General features: G+C 33.4%; 3 protein-coding genes across 7 annotated transcripts; 1 reads left to right on the top strand and 2 right to left on the bottom strand.

The window, feature by feature from the left end:
• The first annotated feature begins 1,413 nt into the window (after positions 1-1,413).
• On the top strand, positions 1,414-7,267 carry LOC133673950 (ethanolamine-phosphate cytidylyltransferase-like). Of its 2 annotated transcripts, none has more exons than XM_062094893.1 (10): positions 1,414-1,807; positions 2,424-2,863; positions 3,302-3,537; positions 3,792-3,952; positions 4,252-4,323; positions 4,973-5,040; positions 5,220-5,340; positions 6,003-6,068; positions 6,178-6,300; positions 6,905-7,267. In XM_062094893.1, the coding sequence occupies exons 2-10, from the start codon at positions 2,511-2,513 to the stop codon at positions 6,974-6,976; spliced, it is 1,272 nt and encodes a 423-aa protein (XP_061950877.1). In that variant the 5' UTR covers positions 1,414-1,807; positions 2,424-2,510; the 3' UTR covers positions 6,977-7,267. The 2 variants fall into 2 exon arrangements, with proteins under 2 accessions (XP_061950877.1, XP_061950876.1); XM_062094892.1 differs by having other exon boundaries at positions 1,415-1,687.
• A 413-nt stretch (positions 7,268-7,680) lies between these two features.
• LOC133673951 (uncharacterized) lies at positions 7,681-9,188 on the bottom strand. Its single transcript, XM_062094894.1, has 3 exons — positions 8,840-9,188; positions 8,458-8,740; positions 7,681-8,371 (listed from the first exon to the last, which is right to left on the bottom strand). The coding sequence occupies exons 1-3, from the start codon at positions 8,984-8,986 to the stop codon at positions 7,971-7,973; spliced, it is 831 nt and encodes a 276-aa protein (XP_061950878.1). The 5' UTR covers positions 8,987-9,188; the 3' UTR covers positions 7,681-7,970.
• A 500-nt stretch (positions 9,189-9,688) lies between these two features.
• On the bottom strand, positions 9,689-17,207 carry LOC133674825 (isoamylase 1, chloroplastic-like). 4 transcript variants are annotated; one of them, XM_062096087.1, is made up of 18 exons: positions 16,688-17,205; positions 16,162-16,344; positions 15,958-16,050; positions 15,575-15,727; positions 15,180-15,271; positions 14,569-14,710; positions 14,382-14,489; positions 14,065-14,150; positions 13,215-13,286; positions 12,987-13,113; positions 12,799-12,885; positions 12,471-12,563; positions 11,725-11,883; positions 11,252-11,335; positions 11,084-11,164; positions 10,916-10,998; positions 10,699-10,816; positions 9,689-10,242 (listed from the first exon to the last, which is right to left on the bottom strand). In XM_062096087.1, exons 1-18 carry the CDS (start codon positions 17,045-17,047, stop codon positions 9,979-9,981), a joined length of 2,385 nt encoding a protein of 794 aa, XP_061952071.1. In that variant the 5' UTR covers positions 17,048-17,205; the 3' UTR covers positions 9,689-9,978. The 4 variants fall into 4 exon arrangements, 3 of the variants coding, with proteins under 3 accessions (XP_061952071.1, XP_061952073.1, XP_061952072.1); XM_062096089.1 differs by having other exon boundaries at positions 16,162-16,339; positions 16,688-16,829; XR_009835276.1 differs by having other exon boundaries at positions 10,102-10,242; positions 10,699-10,827; positions 16,688-17,207.
• Positions 17,208-21,430: the final 4,223 nt, after the last annotated feature.

Below are 21,430 nucleotides of genomic sequence, written 5' to 3'. Positions count from 1 at the left end.
AAGAAAAAACTCAATGCGACCCGATTGACCCGGCAATATCTGGTCAAAAACCCGGTTACAACCTGTTAACTTTTGTTTTTTTACTAAAATAACATCGTTTTGATTAAAAAACAAATTGACCCGGATAACCCGGTGACCCGGTCTAAACCCGGAACTCGAGTCTTGGACCGGACCGGATCTAAAAACTATGATAAAAACCATTTTGATTAGTTTTTAAAAGTAAAATTTATTTATGTTTGTCATCGAAATTGAAAAGTAAGTTGAGAAAAAAAATAAAAATAAGTTTTAGATATATTTTGAATAAATTTTGAGGTTGAAATTAGGTTTTAAATCTTTTTTTTTTTTGAAAGGATTTTGTAAATATTCGATATTGTAATAATATTTGTTTTTTTTTAAAAAAAATTGAAAATAAATTGAAATAATTTTTTTAGTTTTTAAAATTTGTTTTTGATACCATACATCAAAATAATTAAAAAAATTAATTTTTTATAAAAATTCTTTTCAAAACAAACGGGAAATATAAGAAACTCAAATGGTGAAAAAATTGGTTTTTTTTTTGTTTTAAACAATTCAGCAATCCCTAATTATAAATTCCGGGATTGTTGCAGTGACGTGCAACCTGTAGTCTGCATCAATCCTTTTTCTTAGATTTTTGAAGTGTTTGTGGAGAGGGTTTTTCCTTTCAAATTGATCCTTTTACTTTATTCAAACCTTCAATCATATCCTATTCAACTCCAATAGCCTCATTCTCTCAACGATAGCTTCTCCTCTGTTAATGGAGGAGTCAATGCTTTACATTAGAGAAAAAAAATTGAACTCTAATTGAATGAATTTCTCAAATTGCTTAACACCATTATGATATTAAGGGTCCTCGATAATATTATGAAATTCAAACTTTAATTTGAATCATTTAAGGATTAAGAAGACTAGTTTGAGCATTTATGGGCATGAAATTGCATTCAAAGTAAGATTTAATCAAGGTTTTTTACAAATTCAATGGGCCAAAATGATAAAAGTTAAGACTTAAGGACTCAAACAATAAATATCTTAAAGTCTAAGCACCAACTTGACATTTCCCTCTACACCATTCACATGTGTTTGCTCGTATGCAGAAGTTTCAAAGATGCTTTGCTTTCTTAATCACAAAGATACATCGAAGCACATATAATAATATAAAAATAATTAAATATACCAAAATCAAAGGTGAGAGATTTTCCTTTCATTTTCTTTTCTTTTCTTTTCTTTTCTTTTTGAATGGTGAGATTTTTTTTTCATTTTAAAGAAAAAAGAAAGACAACTTTTTTTTTTTTTTTTGTTTCTTGAAAGATTCCTTCTAGTGGGTCTAGGCATAAAAATCATAGCCGTAAGACCTACTCGGGGTTGATTGAGGCAATGTCTGAATTATGGAGTAGAAATTTTGAAACTTAAAAAAAATTAATATAATACTGTTTTAAAGAAAATAAAATTCTTGAAGAGTTATAAATCAGCAAGTCAAATTCATATTTTTGTCCCGATTACTCAATTTTTTTCCTTCCTCCATTTCTTTTCAATCCAGAATAGTTGCTGGAATTCGGATTAACTTATTGTACAGGTCCGAACTTCACAACTATAATAAAAACAGAGCCAACACATAGAGAGAGAATCCAGCTAAAAGTTTTCTAAGAAAGAGGAAACGAAAAAAAGAGAGGTGAAAACATGATTCTCGATCTGACAGATTCAGATTTCTAGGCTCGAGTTTCTATGTTTTTAAGAATTCATTTCCTTTCATTGTCTTTGGGTTTCTCTCATTCCCATTTCCTTCCTTCAGGTTTTTCTGTCCCTTCTCTTTCTCTCTTTGCATCTTACATGAGAAATATTCTCTTTTTAGTTCTTGAGTTTGAGATTCAGATTTAGACCAACCCCATTCATTAATTCTCAAGAAAAAAAGCCCCCCATTTGTTTATTTAATTAAATTTAGCAACCATTTTGTTGAATTCTCTCCCATTTCTATTGTTCTTTGGTTTCTTTTTGTAAAAATCTTATATTTTTTTAATTCTGGGTTGATTCATAATTTACTGGAAAAAAAGGCGAAAGGGAAAGAAATTTATTCAGATTTGGTGTATTTACTGTATTTTTTTTTAGCTTGGCATTGGAATTTTTATTGCTTGAATTACAATCTTTGTTTCGTTTTGTTTTAATTTGAATTTTAGTGGGTGTTCCTGGGTGTGATTTAGATTTCTGTTTGTTCAGACAAGTTCATTTGTTTTTTATGAATTCCAATTCTAATTATTTTTTCTTTTGTTCTAAGTTTCTAACATTTGGTGGGACTTTTTAGTTTGTTAAGTTTGTGAATTAACTTCAAGACAACAACTTTACGATGATTTATGTTAAATCACAATGTTTGTTTTGGTAACTGACTTCAATTGTTGTCTCAACTTATGCAGGGTTTGTGTCTCTAGATACTCTCTCTATCTCCAATACTCTCTCCTCAAGATTGGAATAGCATAACAAAAAGAGAGGAGAGTGGGAGAATGGAGTATGAGAGCAGCAGTTCGATTTGGGATGGGGTGTATTACTACCCACATCTGTTTGGTGGACTAATGCTAACAGCTGCTTTGCTTGGATTATCAACTAGTTATTTTGGTGGACTTGGGTTCTCTTCTTTGCCTTACATGTGGTCTGATCTGGGAATATTTCATAAAAAGAAGTGTCAGAAGAAGCGAATTCGGGTTTACATGGATGGTTGTTTTGATCTTATGCATTATGGACATGCCAATGCTTTGAGGCAAGCTAAGGCTTTAGGAGATGAATTGGTGGTTGGTGTTGTTAGTGATGAGGAGATTGTTGCCAATAAGGGCCCTCCTGTTTTATCCATGGAAGAGAGGTATTTTAGTGCATTGCTCCTTTCATTTTTTTTTCCCATTGATTTGTTTTATGTGTTTTTTTTTTAAATGGCTGGACATGTTTCTTTCAGTTGAAGTGTTCTTATTTTTTTGTTGTGTTTTAATTTTACAAACGAATTCATGGGATCAGAATCTGTTAATTGCAATATATTTTACTGAATTATGTGGAATAAATTTGCCAAATCTTGCTGGACTAGTAATGGAACTGGTCAAAGTTTATGACGTCGATTGCAAAGTGAGCTATGTACTTCTTGAGGGCGACATATCAGTTTGTTTATGACATTATCATCTGTGTTCATTTAGTTGTTATTGCAATGGACTATAAAACATGAATAAGATGAAATATCTGTAGTTAGGCCAATTTTCTCTGGCAATATATTAACTGGACTATACATGTTCCACATGTTCATTATTCTCAGGCTGGCCCTTGTCAGTGGATTAAAGTGGGTGGATGAAGTCATAGCCAATGCTCCTTATGCCATTACAGAGAAATTCATGAACAGTCTCTTCAATGAGCATAAGATTGATTATATCATACATGGTGATGATCCTTGCTTGCTTCCTGATGGAACTGATGCCTATGCCTTGGCCAAGAAAGCTGGGCGTTATAAGCAGATTAAGCGTACAGAAGGTGTCTCCAGCACCGATATTGTAGGTACTATAACTTCTCTTGATCAGTCTCTGAAATTGTTGGACAATAGTCAAAAAATTGATTGGTTAGAAAAAACTAGCATGATAATAACTATATGTTTGGGGCTATCAATGAATATACTGTACTTTTTTTTAGTTGAGTGCATGTCATCAGTACAAGTGTTTGATCCCTTGCCCATACTTTCATCCTTTACACTTATAAAGATAACTTTCTTGTTTTATTTTTGTTTCTAATTACAGCTCAACTTATTAATGTAGGTAGAATACTTTCTTCTTTGAAGGATACAAAAGCTTGTGAAAATCACGATGATTCATCATCTTTGCCTGGCATTGCTCTTAAAGGAAGTCAATCCAACAGTGCCCATATATCTCAATTTCTACCAACATCCCGGCGAATTGTGCAATTTTCAAATGGCAAGGTATCACATGTTTGCTTTTCATAATTATCTTGTGAAGTCAGTAAAGCATGATTTTGTGACCACTAACTGGAAATTATTATATATGGCATCTTTGATCCTCCAATCAAAATATTTTTTTAGCATATATTTCCATACCTGCATTTCTTGTTTGGAACTAAAAGGGAAATTGAGGTGCTAATCAGATATCCTATGCATGATTTGAGGGGAAAGGGGGCATACAATTAAAAATTTTCCTCCTTTCATCAGTGTATGTGGACCTTATTTGATCGAATGACTCTCTGCATTGCATGTTATCTTAGGGACCAGGACCAAATGCTCGTGTTGTCTACATCGATGGAGCGTTTGATCTCTTCCATGCTGGACATGTGGAGGTATCATTAATCATCAATGATTTACTGTCATCATTCTTTGCAATGATTCTTGCAATTCCATCACTATAAAAAAGCTGTGATTGTATCTCATTGCCATGCCAAAGTTTGTGGCTCCAACATCACTGCATATTTTTGTGGACTGTAGTTCTATTGGGCATCAGGTTAGTGCTTTTCAACATGGCATTGTAGGTATACATGGCTCAATGCCATCCACTCAAATATCTGCCTTGCATGACACAGTGAAACTTGATGATTGCTCAAATTGACAATTCCAGCACTCTGGACTGGGTTACTATAACTTCTGGTGTTTATGTCTGATAGCTAAAGCAAACATGATTGGATCAGAGTTAATCCTTTTCAAGTCTGCATCCAGTAGAATGGTTTGTCAAACTTGTTCAACAGATTTAATGTCACTGGCTATCTGGGGAAGCACCTTTATCTGATTCATTAATTGTTTTATGGTGTGATTGGTTAGCTTTTGGTTTTCAAGACTCTGAATCCCTTGTTGGTTATCCCAGTAGATGCATGATGCACCCATCCATAGTATATATGCCATACAAAATGCTCTGTTTCCTTTATCGCTAAAAGCCAACCATATATGTAAATTTGTTGAGAATTTTTTTCCCCTCTTATATTTTTCCTTGCTCAGATTCTCAGGAGTGCTAGGCAGCTTGGAGATTTTCTGCTGGTTGGGATCCACACTGACCAGATTGTAAGGTATATATATCAATTTGCTTTTGATGCTTGATTTTACTTGTGTACATTGTACATTAGCACACTTGATATCAGCAATTTTTGCACTTACAGATGTTTGAATGCATCAGATAAGACTTGTATCTGCACTTTCTTGTGTCAGTACAGCAGAATATAATGAAACAAAATGCTGTTTTGTGTAGTGAACATAGAGGGAAAGGTCACCCAATTATGCATCTGCATGAACGTAGTCTTAGTGTGCTGGCCTGCCGCTATGTTGATGAAGTCATCATTGGTGCACCTTGGGAAGTTACAAAAGACATGGTATTTTAATTGTTGCTATAATTCTATGTACTTTGATATGAGAGTTTTAAACAGATAATGGTTTATTGTTAATGCATCACAGATGCTCGTACAGAGATGGGGTTAATGCATGCCGAATGAAGAAATTTGTTGGGATTTTGAAATTACTTGGGCTTTAGCTTTAACAAGAAGATTTTTCTGTGTAATTGCTTTATGTGTTGAAGGATTCAGGTTGATCCTTATTTTTACAAATGGTTGTTGAAGTATATGCTTGATCTTAGAAAGTTACAAATGTCATTGGAACCTAAACAACTCCTTTGCCAAGCTTATGAACAACAGAAATAGTTCTTGGAGTCATGTAATCAACATCAATTTAACTGAAGTATATGGTATGATTTCAAAGATGAATTCTGAACTGTGAGTAAAGTGATTCTAACGAAAAGCATAGACTGAATTGGTGTCTTTAGCCAAAATGTTGCTCCCTTCTTCTATAGAGTAGTTTCAGTTCTTTAAACATACACCTTCCACTGAGGTTTCAAACTGACACCTTCCTAAGTTTCTATTATTAACTGATGTAGTTTTGGATCTGTTTATCAACCTATTAATGTTGAGGCATAGTACATTTTTGAATGACCATTGTATGATTTCTTAACCATGAGGTATTCCTTTATTTGCATGATTAGGTCACAACTTTTAACATCACCTTGGTTGTGCATGGGACAGTAGCAGAGAACAACTCCTTGTTGGCTGTAAGCTTAATTCTTCGATTTCCCTTATTGAATCCCTTTTTTCTCATGCAACTTCTATGTGCTTGGGCAATTGGAAAATTGAAAAAAAAAAACGTTTTGCTTCATGTAGGGAGAACCTGATCCGTATGCAGTTCCAAAGAGCATGAGAATTTTCCGGATGCTTGACAGCCCTAAAACTATAACAACCACTTCAGTGGCGCAAAGGATAGTTGCCAATCACGAGGCTTACATGGTATCACTCTTGCTTTACTTGAATGAGTTCAATGTGATTTGTGTTTTCCTTTTGGATTGACATTCCAATTGTGCATCTCGCGTCAACTGTCGTCCATTCTTTGCACCACTACATTTTATGAAATTGCCTGGAAAAAACTAACCAGATGGCATTGAGCACTGCTTAATTCACTCATTGAATGGTCCTGACCAGCGGGATTCACTAATCCAATTTCTCACATGGTCCCATGTGGTTGAACTGGTGAATTACAATCTCTGAGTCGAACTGGTGAGCTACAGTCAGTAAATCCAGATTTCTTGAAGGCATTGTCAAGGTTTTTTCAGCTGTGAATGAGTAGCTATTCATTTTCTTCGTTAAGGGCATAAATAGTTACTGTTCAAATTCTGAATTTTTTCATTCTGGTATTCAAGTCTGGGATCCAATGTCCTTATTTGATTACTTGCCTTGAGTATTCTTCCTTTTACGATGTCATTTGATTTCCTGCTCATTATACCTCACAAATAAGTTCACTGCAAACGATTTTTTGGATAGTAGCATTGTATTCACAGGGTAGTATATCATGCGATGATGTTTTGCTTCTGACTAACCCTAAACTTCAATGCAGAAACGTAATGCCAAGAAGGCAGAAAATGAGAAAAAGTACTACGCAGAGAAGGTATATGTATCAGGAGATTAAGCAGAGATCCAGTTCCACCACATAGATGGTTTCGTACAGTTATTTATGCCATGCAGGGGCAACCTTAACCATCACAGAGACTTCCAATCAGCAGATATACATGACAGTCCCATAATTTTTGTGCTGGCGGTTGGGGACGACAATTAGATGGATGTTGAAGGCCCTCTCGAGAGGCTGTGGACGCATCATTTTATTTTATTTCTTATTTGTTGTAACTTACTTTCAGAATAGAACTGAACCCTCAATAATGACACTGTTGAAACAGTTAATCAATTGGGCCTTCTCTCTTTACATCCTTTTCCAGGTGGCGTATTATTTTTGCCGTACAATGTGATGCCTAATCTTAGATCAAATGGATACAGTACCAAAAAGTAATACAAATCGATGCTCCTAAACTTTCTCAGGGCAGAAAACCAATTAAACTCTCATTCTTTCTCATCTCTGCTGCATATCATGATGCACCGAATGGAGGTTTGAAATTGATGTTCCAAGTTTATTTTAAAGTTTGAGCTTTTCTGGTTCACTCAACCAACAAAAAGGGAAGGAGTTGCCTACAGCAATTGGATTTGCTTCAAGAGTGAATGGCTGGATGCACGACGGCTTTTATAGCTTTTTATCAGTATTAAGCAAACTGAACAAGCTATGATCAACTCCAATGGAAAACACCAATCCAACTCGAAACATAAACCTAGAAGAACACAAGAAACTCCAGACCATTAACATTTTACTATTTCATCTCAACTTCCTTCCTACAATAAGCTTGTCATCCAGAAAAGAAACCCTCACAACCTCATCATAACTGTTAGTTCCCCAAGAACCAAAACAAAGTGGGTCCCCAAAAAAGCAAAGAAAACAAGAGGAACACTTTCTAATAGTCTCCTCACGCCCCCATCATATACATTCTTCATTCCCAAATCTAACACTGCTTTCATTGCACTCCAGAGAACAAAACTTACAAAAAATGGAGGCCAGTGCTAAAACCAACAAGCCCACTTTACGGGAGCCAAGTAACAGGAGTTGGGTTAGGATTTTGAGGAATCTGCGGCACCAAGCAATGCTGTTGCTGCCACTGAGGGAGGCCATCACTCCCTGCTCTTATTCCACCAAATCCAAATGCCTGGTTCCCTTGTGCTTGTCCTAGCCCTACACTTCCACTATTATTTTGATCATTATTGTCTTCTTCAATATCCATTGCTGCTTCTCCCATTTCTTCAGAATCCATCAGCTCAGTTTGTGGCACACTAGCATTACTATACATTATTTCTTGCAAAAAAGCAGGCTGAGTTTGAGAAGGAACCCAAGGCACAACAGCCATGCTGTTATCCCTTCTTGCCCCTGCCTCCTCTTCTTCAACAGATCTTACTCCACCAGATTGGCTTGACCATAGAAATTGATCTGCATAAACAGAAATTATCCAGTTTTAGCCAACTCCTAGACAAAAATCACAAAAACCCATCAAAGAAATTAGCTCAATCACTTACTTCTGAAGCCAGAAATGATGTTGGAATCAAGAGAAACAGAGAAATTATTAGGAGAACGATGCAGCAAGTGAAGGTTATTAACAGGCTTGAATAAAACAATAGCCCTCTCTTCGTTATCAGAAGTTGCTGATGATGATTCTGGCATGACCAATTCCTCTATCTGCACTCCCTGGTTCTTCCTCTGCTCATTGCTAATCAAACCACAGTCCCCTTCTTCTTCACCGAACTCACCCGGCATCATTGATCCCTCTTCTTCCTCTATAATCGTCGGCAGCTCAGCATCCTAACACAACCGACACAAACCACAAAATTGATGAATATTTTCTCAAGAAATCTCGAGTTTTTTTTTTAACAAAAAGATAGAAAGGGAGTGAAATAGTACCAGAACGAGACGGCGAGTCTTGCGAGCAGGAGCGGAAAGGGAGAAATCGGAGAAATCATCACTGACTTCATCCACTTCTTTTCTCTTCAATATCTTCAACGAAGAAGAAGATGACGACGACGACAAGTATGGAGCAACTCCATCCATTGTTTGTGAGCCTTTAGATTGATTTTGTGCTTTGTACGCAAAGCGTTTGATGTTTTGTTGCTTTGTTTTTTTTAATTATTATTATGCTATAAGAGAGGAGAAACAGTGTTTATGGAGATATTTCCTGGGGTCTCTGGAGATGTCCAGAGAGAACTGAGAAGAAAAGAAAGCACCTTTTTTTGTTGTTATTTACGGTTTCGCCCTTCTTAGTCGGCTGTTGTCTTTTATCGTACATGGCTTTAAAACCGATACCCGAAGCAAAGCCCGGTTTTATATATGGAAGATTTAGCTCGGTTAATTTATTTTTAAAAAAATAATATTATTATTATTAAACAATATTGTTTTATTAAAAAAGAAAAATGTCAATATTGACTTTGAATTTAGAACAGATTTTATAGGATATATCAGGTTTTTGGATCAATATATTTTTCATTTAATTTAAAACCTAATCTGTATTTAAAAAAATAGTAACCACTATCAGCAATATTAAAAATAAATTTGGACCAAGAGATTTATTTTTTCTATGGTCTTAAATTCAAGCCCTGTGATTGCTAATATAATAATTACTGAAAGTTTACATGGTCATTAATTTCAAGACCCGTGATATTAGTCGAGATACACGCAAGCTAGCTCGGACACTCATGTTAATAAAAAAAAAAAATCAACCAATAACAATGAAATTCAAGCATATGGAAGTTGAAATGATCAAACAAATCCAGGCTTGGTTGCCTTCAAAAAGATTCTTGTCAGCTTTGTATAAACATTACTGGTGTGAACAAATCACAAGCTTGTTGCAATGAAAATTCTTCAAAACTTTCATATGCCAACTTCTAAACCATCTCTAAGCAAACATACAGCTTCTAGGGGAAACATTCATTGCCCCAAACTATATCTGACATACAACTAAACTTCTTTTCATTTCTTTCATGGCTTCTCTGAACTTTCATACAATACAAGTTACATACAAAGTGGCTGGTTCTGGGTTTCGAGAGCTAAGCATTGTCGACAGGCGAGAGTACAAGGATGATAGAAGAATAACTGAGCATAGGATACAAATTGGCCTCTAGGAAGTGAGAATACTGTTTCATTGCTGTGTCCCTTTCAGGTAAGTCACCAGAAAGGAAATCAAATGGTGCAGGCTTGCCAGTGTCTACCAGGGGCTCCCATCTGTATGCTGGCCGTTCTGGGAGTGTGATGGTAACTGGCAAGTGGCTAGCATTGAAGGCGATGTAGATCTCATGCTTCACCGAGTCAATCTGGCTCAAACCATAACAAGAAGTGGTAATTAATCAAGAGCAAGGCACCCATAATTGAAGATAAGATGAGGAACATTGACGCATAAACTGGTTTGAGGGAGTAAAAAGGCAAGAGAGTGTGATACAAAGAAGGTTGTGATCAAACACAGAAACAGTATTCATAATCCGCTCATTCTGGGTGTAAAAGTCACAGCTGGTACAACCTATGATTTACATGGAAACCTTGGAAGAGTAGGAATCATTTCAGTAATCATTCCTTGTTTCATCTTCCTCCCATGTCATTGGTTGTGTTTATTTTCACAAGCCTCGCCTTTGGGGTCTAATAAGTTCAACTTAAGGCCATCAAGCACATGTTTGTTGCTATCAGCCAATATCAATATTTTCTTTTTTCTTGCTCAATCACATCTCCAGCATGTCTCACGAGAAATGGCATGCTAGTTGCAGTGAGAAGCATACCAGTGTAAAGGCCACAAAACGGCTTGTTTCTGACCAATCTGGTGTTCCAGGAGCATGACCATGCCATTGCAGCCTCTCTGCTGTTGGGAAGTCATTCAAGCCAAGGGACTCACATTCACTGCAAGTTGACTACTCATATAAGATGGAACTTGGGAGACAAACGGGAGAGCAAAATGGCAAACTGCATAAGAAGAGTTCACATCAAGCAGATACTCACTGGCGGAACTTGGTCATGAGGCGGCAAAATCTAAATAAGTCTGATGCGGATTCTTCCTTCTTGTCCCACTGGAAATAGTTGATCTGCATTGTAGCAGACAAACAGTGAACATAATCAACAGTACGATTCAAAAGAGGATCTGATCAGTGGCTGGGTGTGGAAAGTTACATGGTTGTCATGGCAATATGTATTGTTGTTGCCCCCTTTTGTGTGACCATATTCATCACCCATGTGTATCATTGGAACACCCTGGTCAGATAAAATAAGTCTCAGTTGTGAAACCACCAAGCTAAAAGATTTGTAGATGCAAGAACAAGAGTAGAATTTGACCCTTACTTGAGAAACCATAAGACACATAAAGAAATTTCGCATTTGCCGTTTTCGCAATTTCTTCACTGAAATGCTGGCTAATTCACCCTCCTACGAAATCATTTTGAAGAAAAAAAATGAATCCACATAAACCATGATGTGCTTCAATAATCTAATGCTACTACTTGGAAAAACAATGATTTCCTATCACAAAACTTGAGAACAAGAGTTTAAGTAACACAATGAGTTGTCTTGCAAAATTTAATCATTTTGTCATGTTGCTCCCATAATAGTTAATACAGCAAGAAATGAATGCTTAATTCAATGTGAATTAACATGTATGCGAGTTAAACAAATTATAGTGGTCTCTGCATGCCCTAAACCTCATTTACTGGTGAATTCCCACATAAATTACACAAGACATGGCTCAGACAAAACCCAAGAACAAGCATAAAGGACTCTAGATAAAAAGCATAGTGTACTTTTCTCAGAGTAAATACCTGTCCACAATTCCAGCTATTGTTGTGATTTTCTCCATCATTGTTGTCTTCTCCATTTGCCAAGTTATGCTTCTCGTTATATGTCACTAAATCAGCCAAAGTAAAACCATCGTGCGCGCATACAAAGTTAATGCTGTTCCATGGTTTCCTTCCTCCTTTCTGATCCATTGATTCATTTAGAAAGCACAAATTACAGTAGCATGCTTAAATGGATCATAGAGCAGATCATGCTCCAGGCATTAGAATCTATCTTATGTTGCATCAAATGTCAGTGTCAGGCTAGTCCATATTTAGTAGATTTCCCATTGGACATTCCAGCACATATATCATTATATATCAGCCAAGTAAGGTGAGTGCATTGAATGGTTCAGGTAACTAGACCAAGAATATATGAGTGCTGGTACACTTCATGAAATTGGTTACATGAAGAAGACATTTGAAATAAGAGGTTACGAAGTAGTAGTTAATTACATTCAGTCATTGTAGGTCACGAAGTAGTAGTTAATTACATTCAGTCATTGTCTCTTTTCATGTCATATAATCATATTCGTCTGCCCAATTTTATCATATAAATCATTTCTCATTCTATAAATAGTGCTGTACAAGTTTGACATTCGAGTACAAAAGCAAAAAAGTAATTGCACAAATGAATAAAGGAAAAGGCTCAAAATAGTATACAATATTAAAACTATCCAATAAAATGTTGACAGATATGAGACCAGGGCAAAGAGAGACTAAAGACACACCTGGTATAAATCTGGGCTCCCACAGAGGCATTCAGCAAAAGCCCCAGAAAAACCATCTGTACCCTTAATGAACTGCCGCACAATGTCTCGATACTAGAAAAAAAAAAGTAGATTTTAAATCAAAACAGGCAGAAACCCCATAGAAATAGAAATGAAAATGCAATAGTTGCTAAACCTTTTCTTCCTTTTCTCTCTTAATAACAAGGTGAAAAGGACAGGAGGGGTATCATAGACTGCTGATGCATTTGGGTATTCATGCAGCATCGCATTGAGGACACTGAGTCACCAGTTGGAATGATAGAATTGGCAATGTAAAATTCACACTAACCTTTCCATTCCATTCTGACCAAATATGCCAATGAGGAAACATGCCAACTTGATACAATCCTCCGGCATCCCATGCTTCAGCTATAAGCTACTCAAGACATTATAAGAGAATTTAAACCGATGCAGTGAGCTTCACTGATCAGAGAACACTTCCAGGGGAGCATGGAGAAAGAAATCAAAGACAAGTACCTTAACATCACGGAGTATGGGATCATTACTCATCATTTCAATCAATGGTGGGCTGCCAAGAGGAGTACCAGTTGTCAGCAAGTCGCCTTCTATTGGACTCCCAAAAACATTAACTGCATCCCAGAGACTGGTCAAGAAAAGAAAAGGTTCATCAGCATAAAAACTGAAACATCCAGTCTTCAACACAAATGAACAAGAATATGATCTGGGTGACAAATTGGCTACAACCTACTACTTCGAGTCATGATAGAACCAAGGTCAAAGCGGAAGCCATCTACATGCATCTCAATCACCCAATATCTGAAAGAAAGAAATGAATTAGAGAATTGCTCACACCACAGTAGAGGAGGAAATGCATTTAAAGAATAACAAATGTGAGAGAAACCCACAGTGCAATCAAATAAAAAATATAAGGCAACCAATCAAGAATGACATGATGGCATACATGTCATTAAGAGCTGGCATACAATCCTTTCACCCACAGACACAGGAGGGATGAAAAAAAAGGGCTCTCGATATATGCCATTTGGTGAAAAGCATTATCAACTGAAAAAGGTAAAAAAACTTTGGATTTTAGGAAAACTCCTTTAATCTAGCCCCTGAGGCTATTTCAATGGCCTCATAGACCTTCAGGCATCTGAATTTATTTAACAGCGAATTGAACCTCAAACACCCTTGAATAAGAGCAAACCAAGTCTAGAATGCCTCACCACAAAAACCTCACGTGCAATGAAATCCTTATTCTTATCCTAGTGATGGGTGTTTAAAAAGCTGAAGGTGCACTAAAACACAACATTTTCAAGGAGCCTAGGCATAAAGCTGCAATAAACAATAACATGTGATATAATTAACTTATAGTTTGAGCCAAGGTTTTTTCTTATGTCCGAAACAAAATTCAAGGGATGAGTTGCAATCAAGAAACATAACAATGCCAATAAATATCACTCTTCCTAGTTTGTCCATTTTGCTTTTTCACATCAGCCATAAATTGACATGCAACAGAATGCTTGCAATTGAATGTGTTCTCACAACCTGTATAAATTTGCTTTTTCAGAATAGAGAACTCATGTGCATCTACCTTAAGCAGTCCAAAATAAATTGACGCACGACAGGATGGTTGCAATTGAATGTGTTCCCACAACCTGAATAATTATAGAACTCTCCCTGTAATAGCATAAAGTAAAACTTAGCTCACAACAATCACACGAGTATTGGAATATCTCACCATAAATCTGAACAAATTGAAATACAGACAATCTTGGGATATCAGAAGCATGTTTTTCTTCCACAAGAGGAAATTAACATATAGCAGCTACATGTCAGTATCTTTTTCTAACATATTTCAAAATTTTATCTAAGACAAGAATTGAATTGCTTTAACATCAAGAACTATACCTTAGGAGCAAGCATGTAATAGACACTATTATCAACTCCTTTGAAAGATAGAATGGGACCTTTCTCATTTCCTTCTGCTGTGTGATTGAAAACAACATCCATGAACACCTGCTCGAGTAAAATCAGAAACTAATTTTCAGAAAAGCTCATCAAAGACATGCTATATCATAGTGCAGCAAGTTGTCACCTCAATTCCTCGTTTATGTGCTTCTCTAACTAGAAGCTTGAATTCATTAATTGCATCATGGCCACAGTTACGTGTGCCAGCAGATGAGTATCTTGTCATAGGAGAAAAGTAATTGACAGTAGAATACCCCCAAAAATTAACCCTGGAGAGGAACTAATGCATAAGATCATAAGAAATGTAATGCACCATTACATTGTTTCTAAAATTCTAAAGTTCATGAAGTTGAAAGCATCATCATATTTCATCATTTACCAAATAGGAATCATCAAAATCATCATTTTATTTTTGGATGGGCGAAAGAAACAGTTATGAGAGACACGAAAAAATTACAAAAAGGGAGAATAAGGTAGACACCTGTAATGTCACCATGATTTATCATTTTTAATAAACTAAAAAATCTTTGACCAGTAAGCTTTCAGATGCGACAGGCAAAGAAGAATCTTTTCAGAGATCTTTATGAACTCCAGATATGAAATTTTCCATACAAGGACCATTTAGGAGCTTGTTCAGTTCTATAAAAGACAACATAGATCTTCTAGAAAATATTCATGACCAAATAATCTTGGATAATACAGCAATGAAAGTTACTGGCAAGAGGGAAATTATCGTACTTATAATCACCCAAGACAGAATTGTAACTGTAATACTCAAGCTCGTTGAATTCATGGCATGGCATTAACTCTATGCAGTTGACACCAAGTTCCTGAAAAATCAGTAAATGGTTAATAAGAGCATGCAGCTATAGATTATTCATGATCGCACAATCTCCGGTGGCTTCAATAAAACAAAAACTGCTTCAGCAACACATTAGACATTTAATATATCTGGAGGATCATACAAAAGGGATGATTCAAAATGCAATACATGAAGAATTTCCAAGTCCATTACTTTGTTATAATCAAAAACAACCAAAATGAGGATTATTTGCAATTATGAATGAAGTTTTTTCTTAAAACAAATACCGAGAACTGCTCATAAGATAATAAAAGAAGTGCTCCAAACATACCTTCAAATGATCAAGCTTCTCCACTACACCAAGGTATGTACCAGGGAATTCAGTCCTACTTGATTCATGCTGTGTAAACCCACGAACATGCATTTCATATATTATTAGATCTCTCTGTGGATACTTCAACAGTGAATCTCCCTCCCAATCAAACTGAAAACATAAAACGGCCAAATACATATACTAAACTTAGAGCAACAGTCAAAACAAGTAGTATGAAACAGATACCAAAATACAAGTGGAAGTCATTTTCAAATTTGGCAGATTTTCTGCCTTCAAGAGAGTCTATAATAATACAATTCCACGCTAATAAGATAGTCCCCTTTGGATAAATAAGGCATCCCAAATATACACATAAAGGAAGAGAATTAAGCCTCAAATACCTTATCATCTGCAGGAGGTATCATGCAGGCCATTTGAGGCCAGCAATTATCATCAGACCCTAAAACACCAAAATTCCCTCTGCTAATGACTGCCTAGACAAATGACTAATTTATCAGAGTTCATAGTTATTTGCTTATAACTAAACTAAAAGCAAAACGTTATGAACAATACCAAATGAATAAAAGGTAAAGGAAGAAACTAACTTTTGCATACGGGTCCAATACAATCTGAGAGGGGTCATAGTAATGTCCTTCTTCAGAAGAAAAGCTGCCATCAAACTTGTATCCATAGAGCATATCTTTAAAATCTCCTTTCAAATGCACATGCCAAACATCCCCAGTCTTGCTGGTCAATGGATCAAGAAAAAACTGCTCAGTCACTCTATTCTGCATCAACAAATGGCAACATTAATCATTCGGGATACCCTCAAAAGGGCACAACATTAGGCATTGAACCATGAAAACAACTACCCAAAAAGACACCACTGCTATAGTCATGTTAAACTACCCTCTACTATTTATTCACTGCGAAAACTCATTAAGAATGTGAACTTCAAATCAAGAATCAAAAGGGTAGTCTCCAACTCCACAAAACTGTGAACTTTTAAAGCAATTATAAACCTATAATCAAGAATCAAAATTGGTTTCCATCACCATTAAAAATATGAACTTTAGACAAACAACTAAGCAACTATCAACAGCCAAGAAATGGTTTTGAATATCAACCAACCTCAGGCAAATCAGAGAGAGAAATCAAGCAAAGAGTAGCAGAAACTGCATTGGCAGAAAATATAGCGAAATTGACACCACCATCACGAACTGTGGCACCAAATGGTGCGGGATGGCCTTCAAAAACCTGAAACTTTCTCAATTTAGGCCCCTCCTCCTCCACCACCACAGCTGTATTCACCCCATCTCTTGCTGCTTTAATGGAAATCGATGCCGTTGAATTACTAAAAAGGTTACTGCCAAAGTTTTCTAAATTGGAAGTGACATTTCTTTTCAAAAGACAGAATTTCGGGGTACTTCGGAACTGGGAAATGAATTTGAGGACATGTACTGAGTGTGAAGTAGAGTGAAGTGAGTTCATATTTTGCAGCCAGAGGGGGAGAGAGCTGTTGCTGCTACTGCAAGCGCTGGTTGATTGTGCTGAGAGGCAATCATCCGTACATTTTGGTTTGAAGTTCACATGACGTGGTATCTGATCTCGAACAAGTGGCGTTCCTCGTGTTTTCTAGATTTGGTCACTTTTTGAGGAATCTTCAGGTACTTTCTGAAAATTGATTAACTTGATTTTGGTGCATTAATATTATTGCTTAATAGTTTTAAAAAAAAAATATTTAAATTTCAGTTATCTAAACCGGTATGTATTTTTTTTGTGTTTAAAAATTATTTTTTAAAAAAATTAAATTTATTTTTTTATTTTAAATTATTTTTTTATATTTTCATATTGTTTTGATATACTATATCAAAAATAAATTTTAAAAAATAAAAATATATTATTTTAAAATATTTTCAAATAAAAAATAATTTACCAAGTAGGCTCTTAAAAAAACATAATATTTCTCATTTTAAATATTTTTTAAAGAGTATATTATTTTTAAAAAAAAAAATTATTTTTTTAATAATTTTAATATGTTAATGTTGAAAAAAAATATCTCGATATATTCTTGAACAAAATATATTTTAAAAATTTCTTTAAACACACACTTATAATCTCAAGTTCAAATATAAAATATTATGATTTCCAAAAAAAATAGTAAAAAAACAAAATGTTTTACATCCCATATTGAATTGAATCATGTATCAATTCTATTTAAAAATGAATCATTCTAAATTTTTTTATTCGGCTAAAAACATATAAAAAAAAGTTATATTTATTTTCTTATAAATAAATTGATTTCATCTATGAATTACATGTTTTTGACTTTTCTAAAAGATTTGGAGCTGGGTATAAAAAAAATATTATAACTCTTAAAAAAAATATTCGTAATATCATCATAGCCTACATATGCTCAGGAAAATGTTATTTGAATGTTGTAATGTAATGCTAGAGAATTGTTTTCCCCTTAAATTCATTAGGGTAGAAAGATATTTATAAAATGAATTACAAACAAAGAAATTACACTAAACTCCTTATAAGTTGATATGGAAATCGATAACATGATTATATAGCCTAATATATCTTCATATTTAATAAAAATATTATATCTTTTATATTCATACTTATTTATAAAATCTGTCTTGTTTAAAATCAAATTTTAGAGTTTTTTTTCTTTCTTAAAGTTAATCTAATATATAGATATATAACTCGTACTTGAGATTTTAAATCTTCTCTTTATTATTTAATTATTAAACTAATCTCAATCCAAATTTTTGTTAAGTGAGGATATTTTTTTCATTTTGGTGGTGAACAATTCCAGTTTTGAATGCTGATTTAATAATTTAATATGCTTGTTATTATTATTATTATTATTATTATTATTATATAAACCTTTAATATGCCTGGGAATTGGGATAAATTTGTTGAACAAGTGAATTAAATGAGGATGGGTTGGAATTAATTCTAACTCTTATAGTCTTATGGGCCATATTTTGTTGGGTTGACATTTAAATATTGGCCATTAGGCCGTGTCAATCAAGCCTAATCTCTTTTTATTATAAATCTAATATAATGGTTTTTTTTTTAGTTAACAATATAACTTTTGTGTGATAATTTTTTAATTTGAATGAAATAAAATCAATATCTACAATTAAATCATCACAAATATAAAATATCAAGATGGCTATTATAAATTATGGTGTTGATTTTTTATGAGAAATAATTATGATGATATCTTGATCATGAGTTTTTTTTCAAATAAAAATTTTATTTTTATTTCTAATAAATGAACTCGTTTTTTTATTTTTCTAATAAAATTTTACCAGTAACATTAAAGCCAAAGTTCCTTTCTTTTTATCTTTCTTATAATTTAAATCAATTAAATTCAACCAAAACATTAAAAATCTCATTAATTGATGTTATTTCTAATAAATCAAATTCGCCACTTTTGATGAAAATAACTTGATTTTGCTATTTTGTATCCTCCTTGACCTGAAGTTGACAATGGAAGTTCATGTCAATGTTGAATTTTTTTTTTAATATAATTTGCGATTACTACATGTTATTTTCTAAGATTATTTGTCTATTACTTTTTATTGAAATAGATAGAAAACAATTTTCAACCCCGTCGTCCTCTTCTAGACTGTCTTGATATCGCTATATATTCTAGTCAATTTTCATTGCCAAACACCGACAGCAGGCATTATTTCTATTTTGTTTATTTTATTTCATAAAATTCTGACCATTATTTTGGGCATGGAATGTTGAATGAGTTCATGAAGTTAGCAAAAAACTTATGATATTTAACGCATAAACGATACAATTTTAGTTATTTATAGTGTGTTATTCTATTTTATTCTGACTTGGTATCAATTTGTATCAATTTCTAAATTTGTTTTTATTAAATGAAATTGAATTTTAAAAATTCTATAATAAAAATATAGTGTGTTGAATCTTTTGATCCTGCTACATGTTACCTTCATTAAGGGTAACATATAAACAAATATTAAGTATAATATGAACTATATAAATGTATTTAAATAATTAAGAGATGATTCATTACTCTTGATGAATTAGAAAAAATATTTTACATGTTCTCATCAAATACTATTGACTGTAAATTATTATATAAGGTGGAATAAGATTTGAAAATAATTTTAAATGTTATTCAAAGAATTAATAAATATGGTGTTGATAACAAACATGATTTGATATGGCAGATACACTCCATGCTATAATGTTTAAATCAGAACATTGTCCATGAATGAATAGTAATTATATTGAGAAATTGATCACTAAAAGATTAAGTCAAATTACTAATTAATTTCCTAATATTTTAGAGATAATGACATGTTACTAGATATTGTACTTAATCTTCAAATATAAATAAATCAACTGTTGAATTGATAATAAATTAATTTATTTAATTTTATTTTATTTAAGATTGTGATATATACTTGAAAAAACTTATTAGAAGACCTAATAACATACATAAGAACCACTAGTCATAAATTAAAATGAAATGCTTAATCAAGTGTGACTTGATTGTAAATAACTATCAGAAATTAAAGATTAGAGTGTAATGTATACATTGAATTACAATTTTAGATTTAGAAAAATCAACTAGGGACTTGATTGAATAAATTTCTAAAAATAACCTAAAAGAATAAATGTGATATTATTTAATAGGCGAATTAATATTTTGATATTTATAGGGTTTTTAGATTTCTCTATAAATAGAATTTCATGTCTCTTATTTTATGTGATGTGAAAAAGATGAGTAGAGTACAGAACATAAATATCTAAAATACAAAAAAAAAAAGGAGTTGGCAGTTTAAGTTATAACAATCTCTTTCTTTTAAAAGTGTTTAGGAGATCTTTTATTGATAGTTCGTGTGGATTGCAGTTAGAGATCAGATAGTTGGACGACTTGTGATTTATAACAACTCAGTCTTGAAGTAAATATTCAAAGCTAAAAAAAAAATATAATTTTTAAATAATTTTCACATAAACTTGAATAACTTTAAATTTGTCTAACATAATCTATTTGAGACTCCTAAAAAAATTTAATTTATAATTTCTGGTAAGTATATATATATTTAAAGAAACCTAACAGATGTTAATATAAAAAATTTACTTGTAAATTATTTTCAATTTGACTTTAATGTTTGATGGTTAGAATATATTCTTTAGGCGACTTTGATGCATTGGACTGGATTCTTGTTTGATTTGGACAAACTATTGAAAACTAAATTGATGTATTCATAACAAATAATTTTTTAAAAATAATTTTTATAATTTATAATTTTTTATAATATTTCTTTTGAATTTGAACGCAGCCCAGAAAATGAATTATTTCATTATCTTCGCCGAAACCTCGAACCACCTTCGTCGTCCTTGATAACAATGACTATATATAATATTTGCTTTGCTTGATTCAAAAACAACTTTTTGTTTTTTTTTTTTGAGAGAAGTGTTTGATTTTGTGGTTTCATCTGTTTTTTAATCTTTAAAATATTAAATTTTTAATAGTTTTAATGTCCTCATATAAAAAGACTATTTATATATATATTTTTAATTAAAAAACGTCTTTAAAAATAAAAATAACATGTACGGCATTACTGAGAATATAATAAGCAAATTTTAACGCCATTTGACCAGAATGAACACGGTGAGAAGCATACAATTAGTGTACGAATGTGTCAGCAAATTTAGACGACCAAATAAAGAAGACATTTATACTAAAATGTAGGTCCAACGTGAGAAACAAACAGCACAGAAAGGGAAAATAATAAAGAGCAACATGCATATATTTATTTGTTCATGAGGTTAAAAAATAATAATAATTCAAAGCATGACAAGAAAGGACAG

Source organism: Populus nigra, chromosome 15, assembly GCF_951802175.1.
Source record: "Populus nigra chromosome 15, ddPopNigr1.1, whole genome shotgun sequence".
Classification (NCBI taxonomy): domain Eukaryota; kingdom Viridiplantae; phylum Streptophyta; class Magnoliopsida; order Malpighiales; family Salicaceae; genus Populus; species Populus nigra.
The sequence above is the reverse complement of the archived record's forward strand: the minus strand, read 5'-3'. Positions and strand labels throughout refer to the sequence as shown.

Coding starts and splice junctions, on each gene's coding strand:
- LOC133673950 (XM_062094893.1), top strand. CDS start 2,511: ATGGAGTATGAGAGCAGCAGTTCGATTTGGGATGGGGTGTATTACTAC. Junction 5,041..5,219: donor CACACTGACCAGATTGTAAG/GTATATATATCA, acceptor TGTTTTGTGTAG/TGAACATAGAGGGAAAGGTC. Junction 5,341..6,002: donor GGGAAGTTACAAAAGACATG/GTATTTTAATTG, acceptor TTGCATGATTAG/GTCACAACTTTTAACATCAC.
- LOC133673951 (XM_062094894.1), bottom strand. CDS start 8,986: ATGGATGGAGTTGCTCCATACTTGTCGTCGTCGTCATCTTCTTCTTCG. Junction 8,741..8,839: donor AGACTCGCCGTCTCGTTCTG/GTACTATTTCAC, acceptor CGGTTGTGTTAG/GATGCTGAGCTGCCGACGAT. Junction 8,372..8,457: donor CATCATTTCTGGCTTCAGAA/GTAAGTGATTGA, acceptor CTGTTTATGCAG/ATCAATTTCTATGGTCAAGC.
- LOC133674825 (XM_062096087.1), bottom strand. CDS start 17,047: ATGAACTCACTTCACTCTACTTCACACTCAGTACATGTCCTCAAATTC. Junction 15,272..15,574: donor AGAAGCTTGATCATTTGAAG/GTATGTTTGGAG, acceptor CTGATTTTTCAG/GAACTTGGTGTCAACTGCAT. Junction 13,287..14,064: donor TTTATTTTGGACTGCTTAAG/GTAGATGCACAT, acceptor TCTTTCTTTCAG/ATATTGGGTGATTGAGATGC.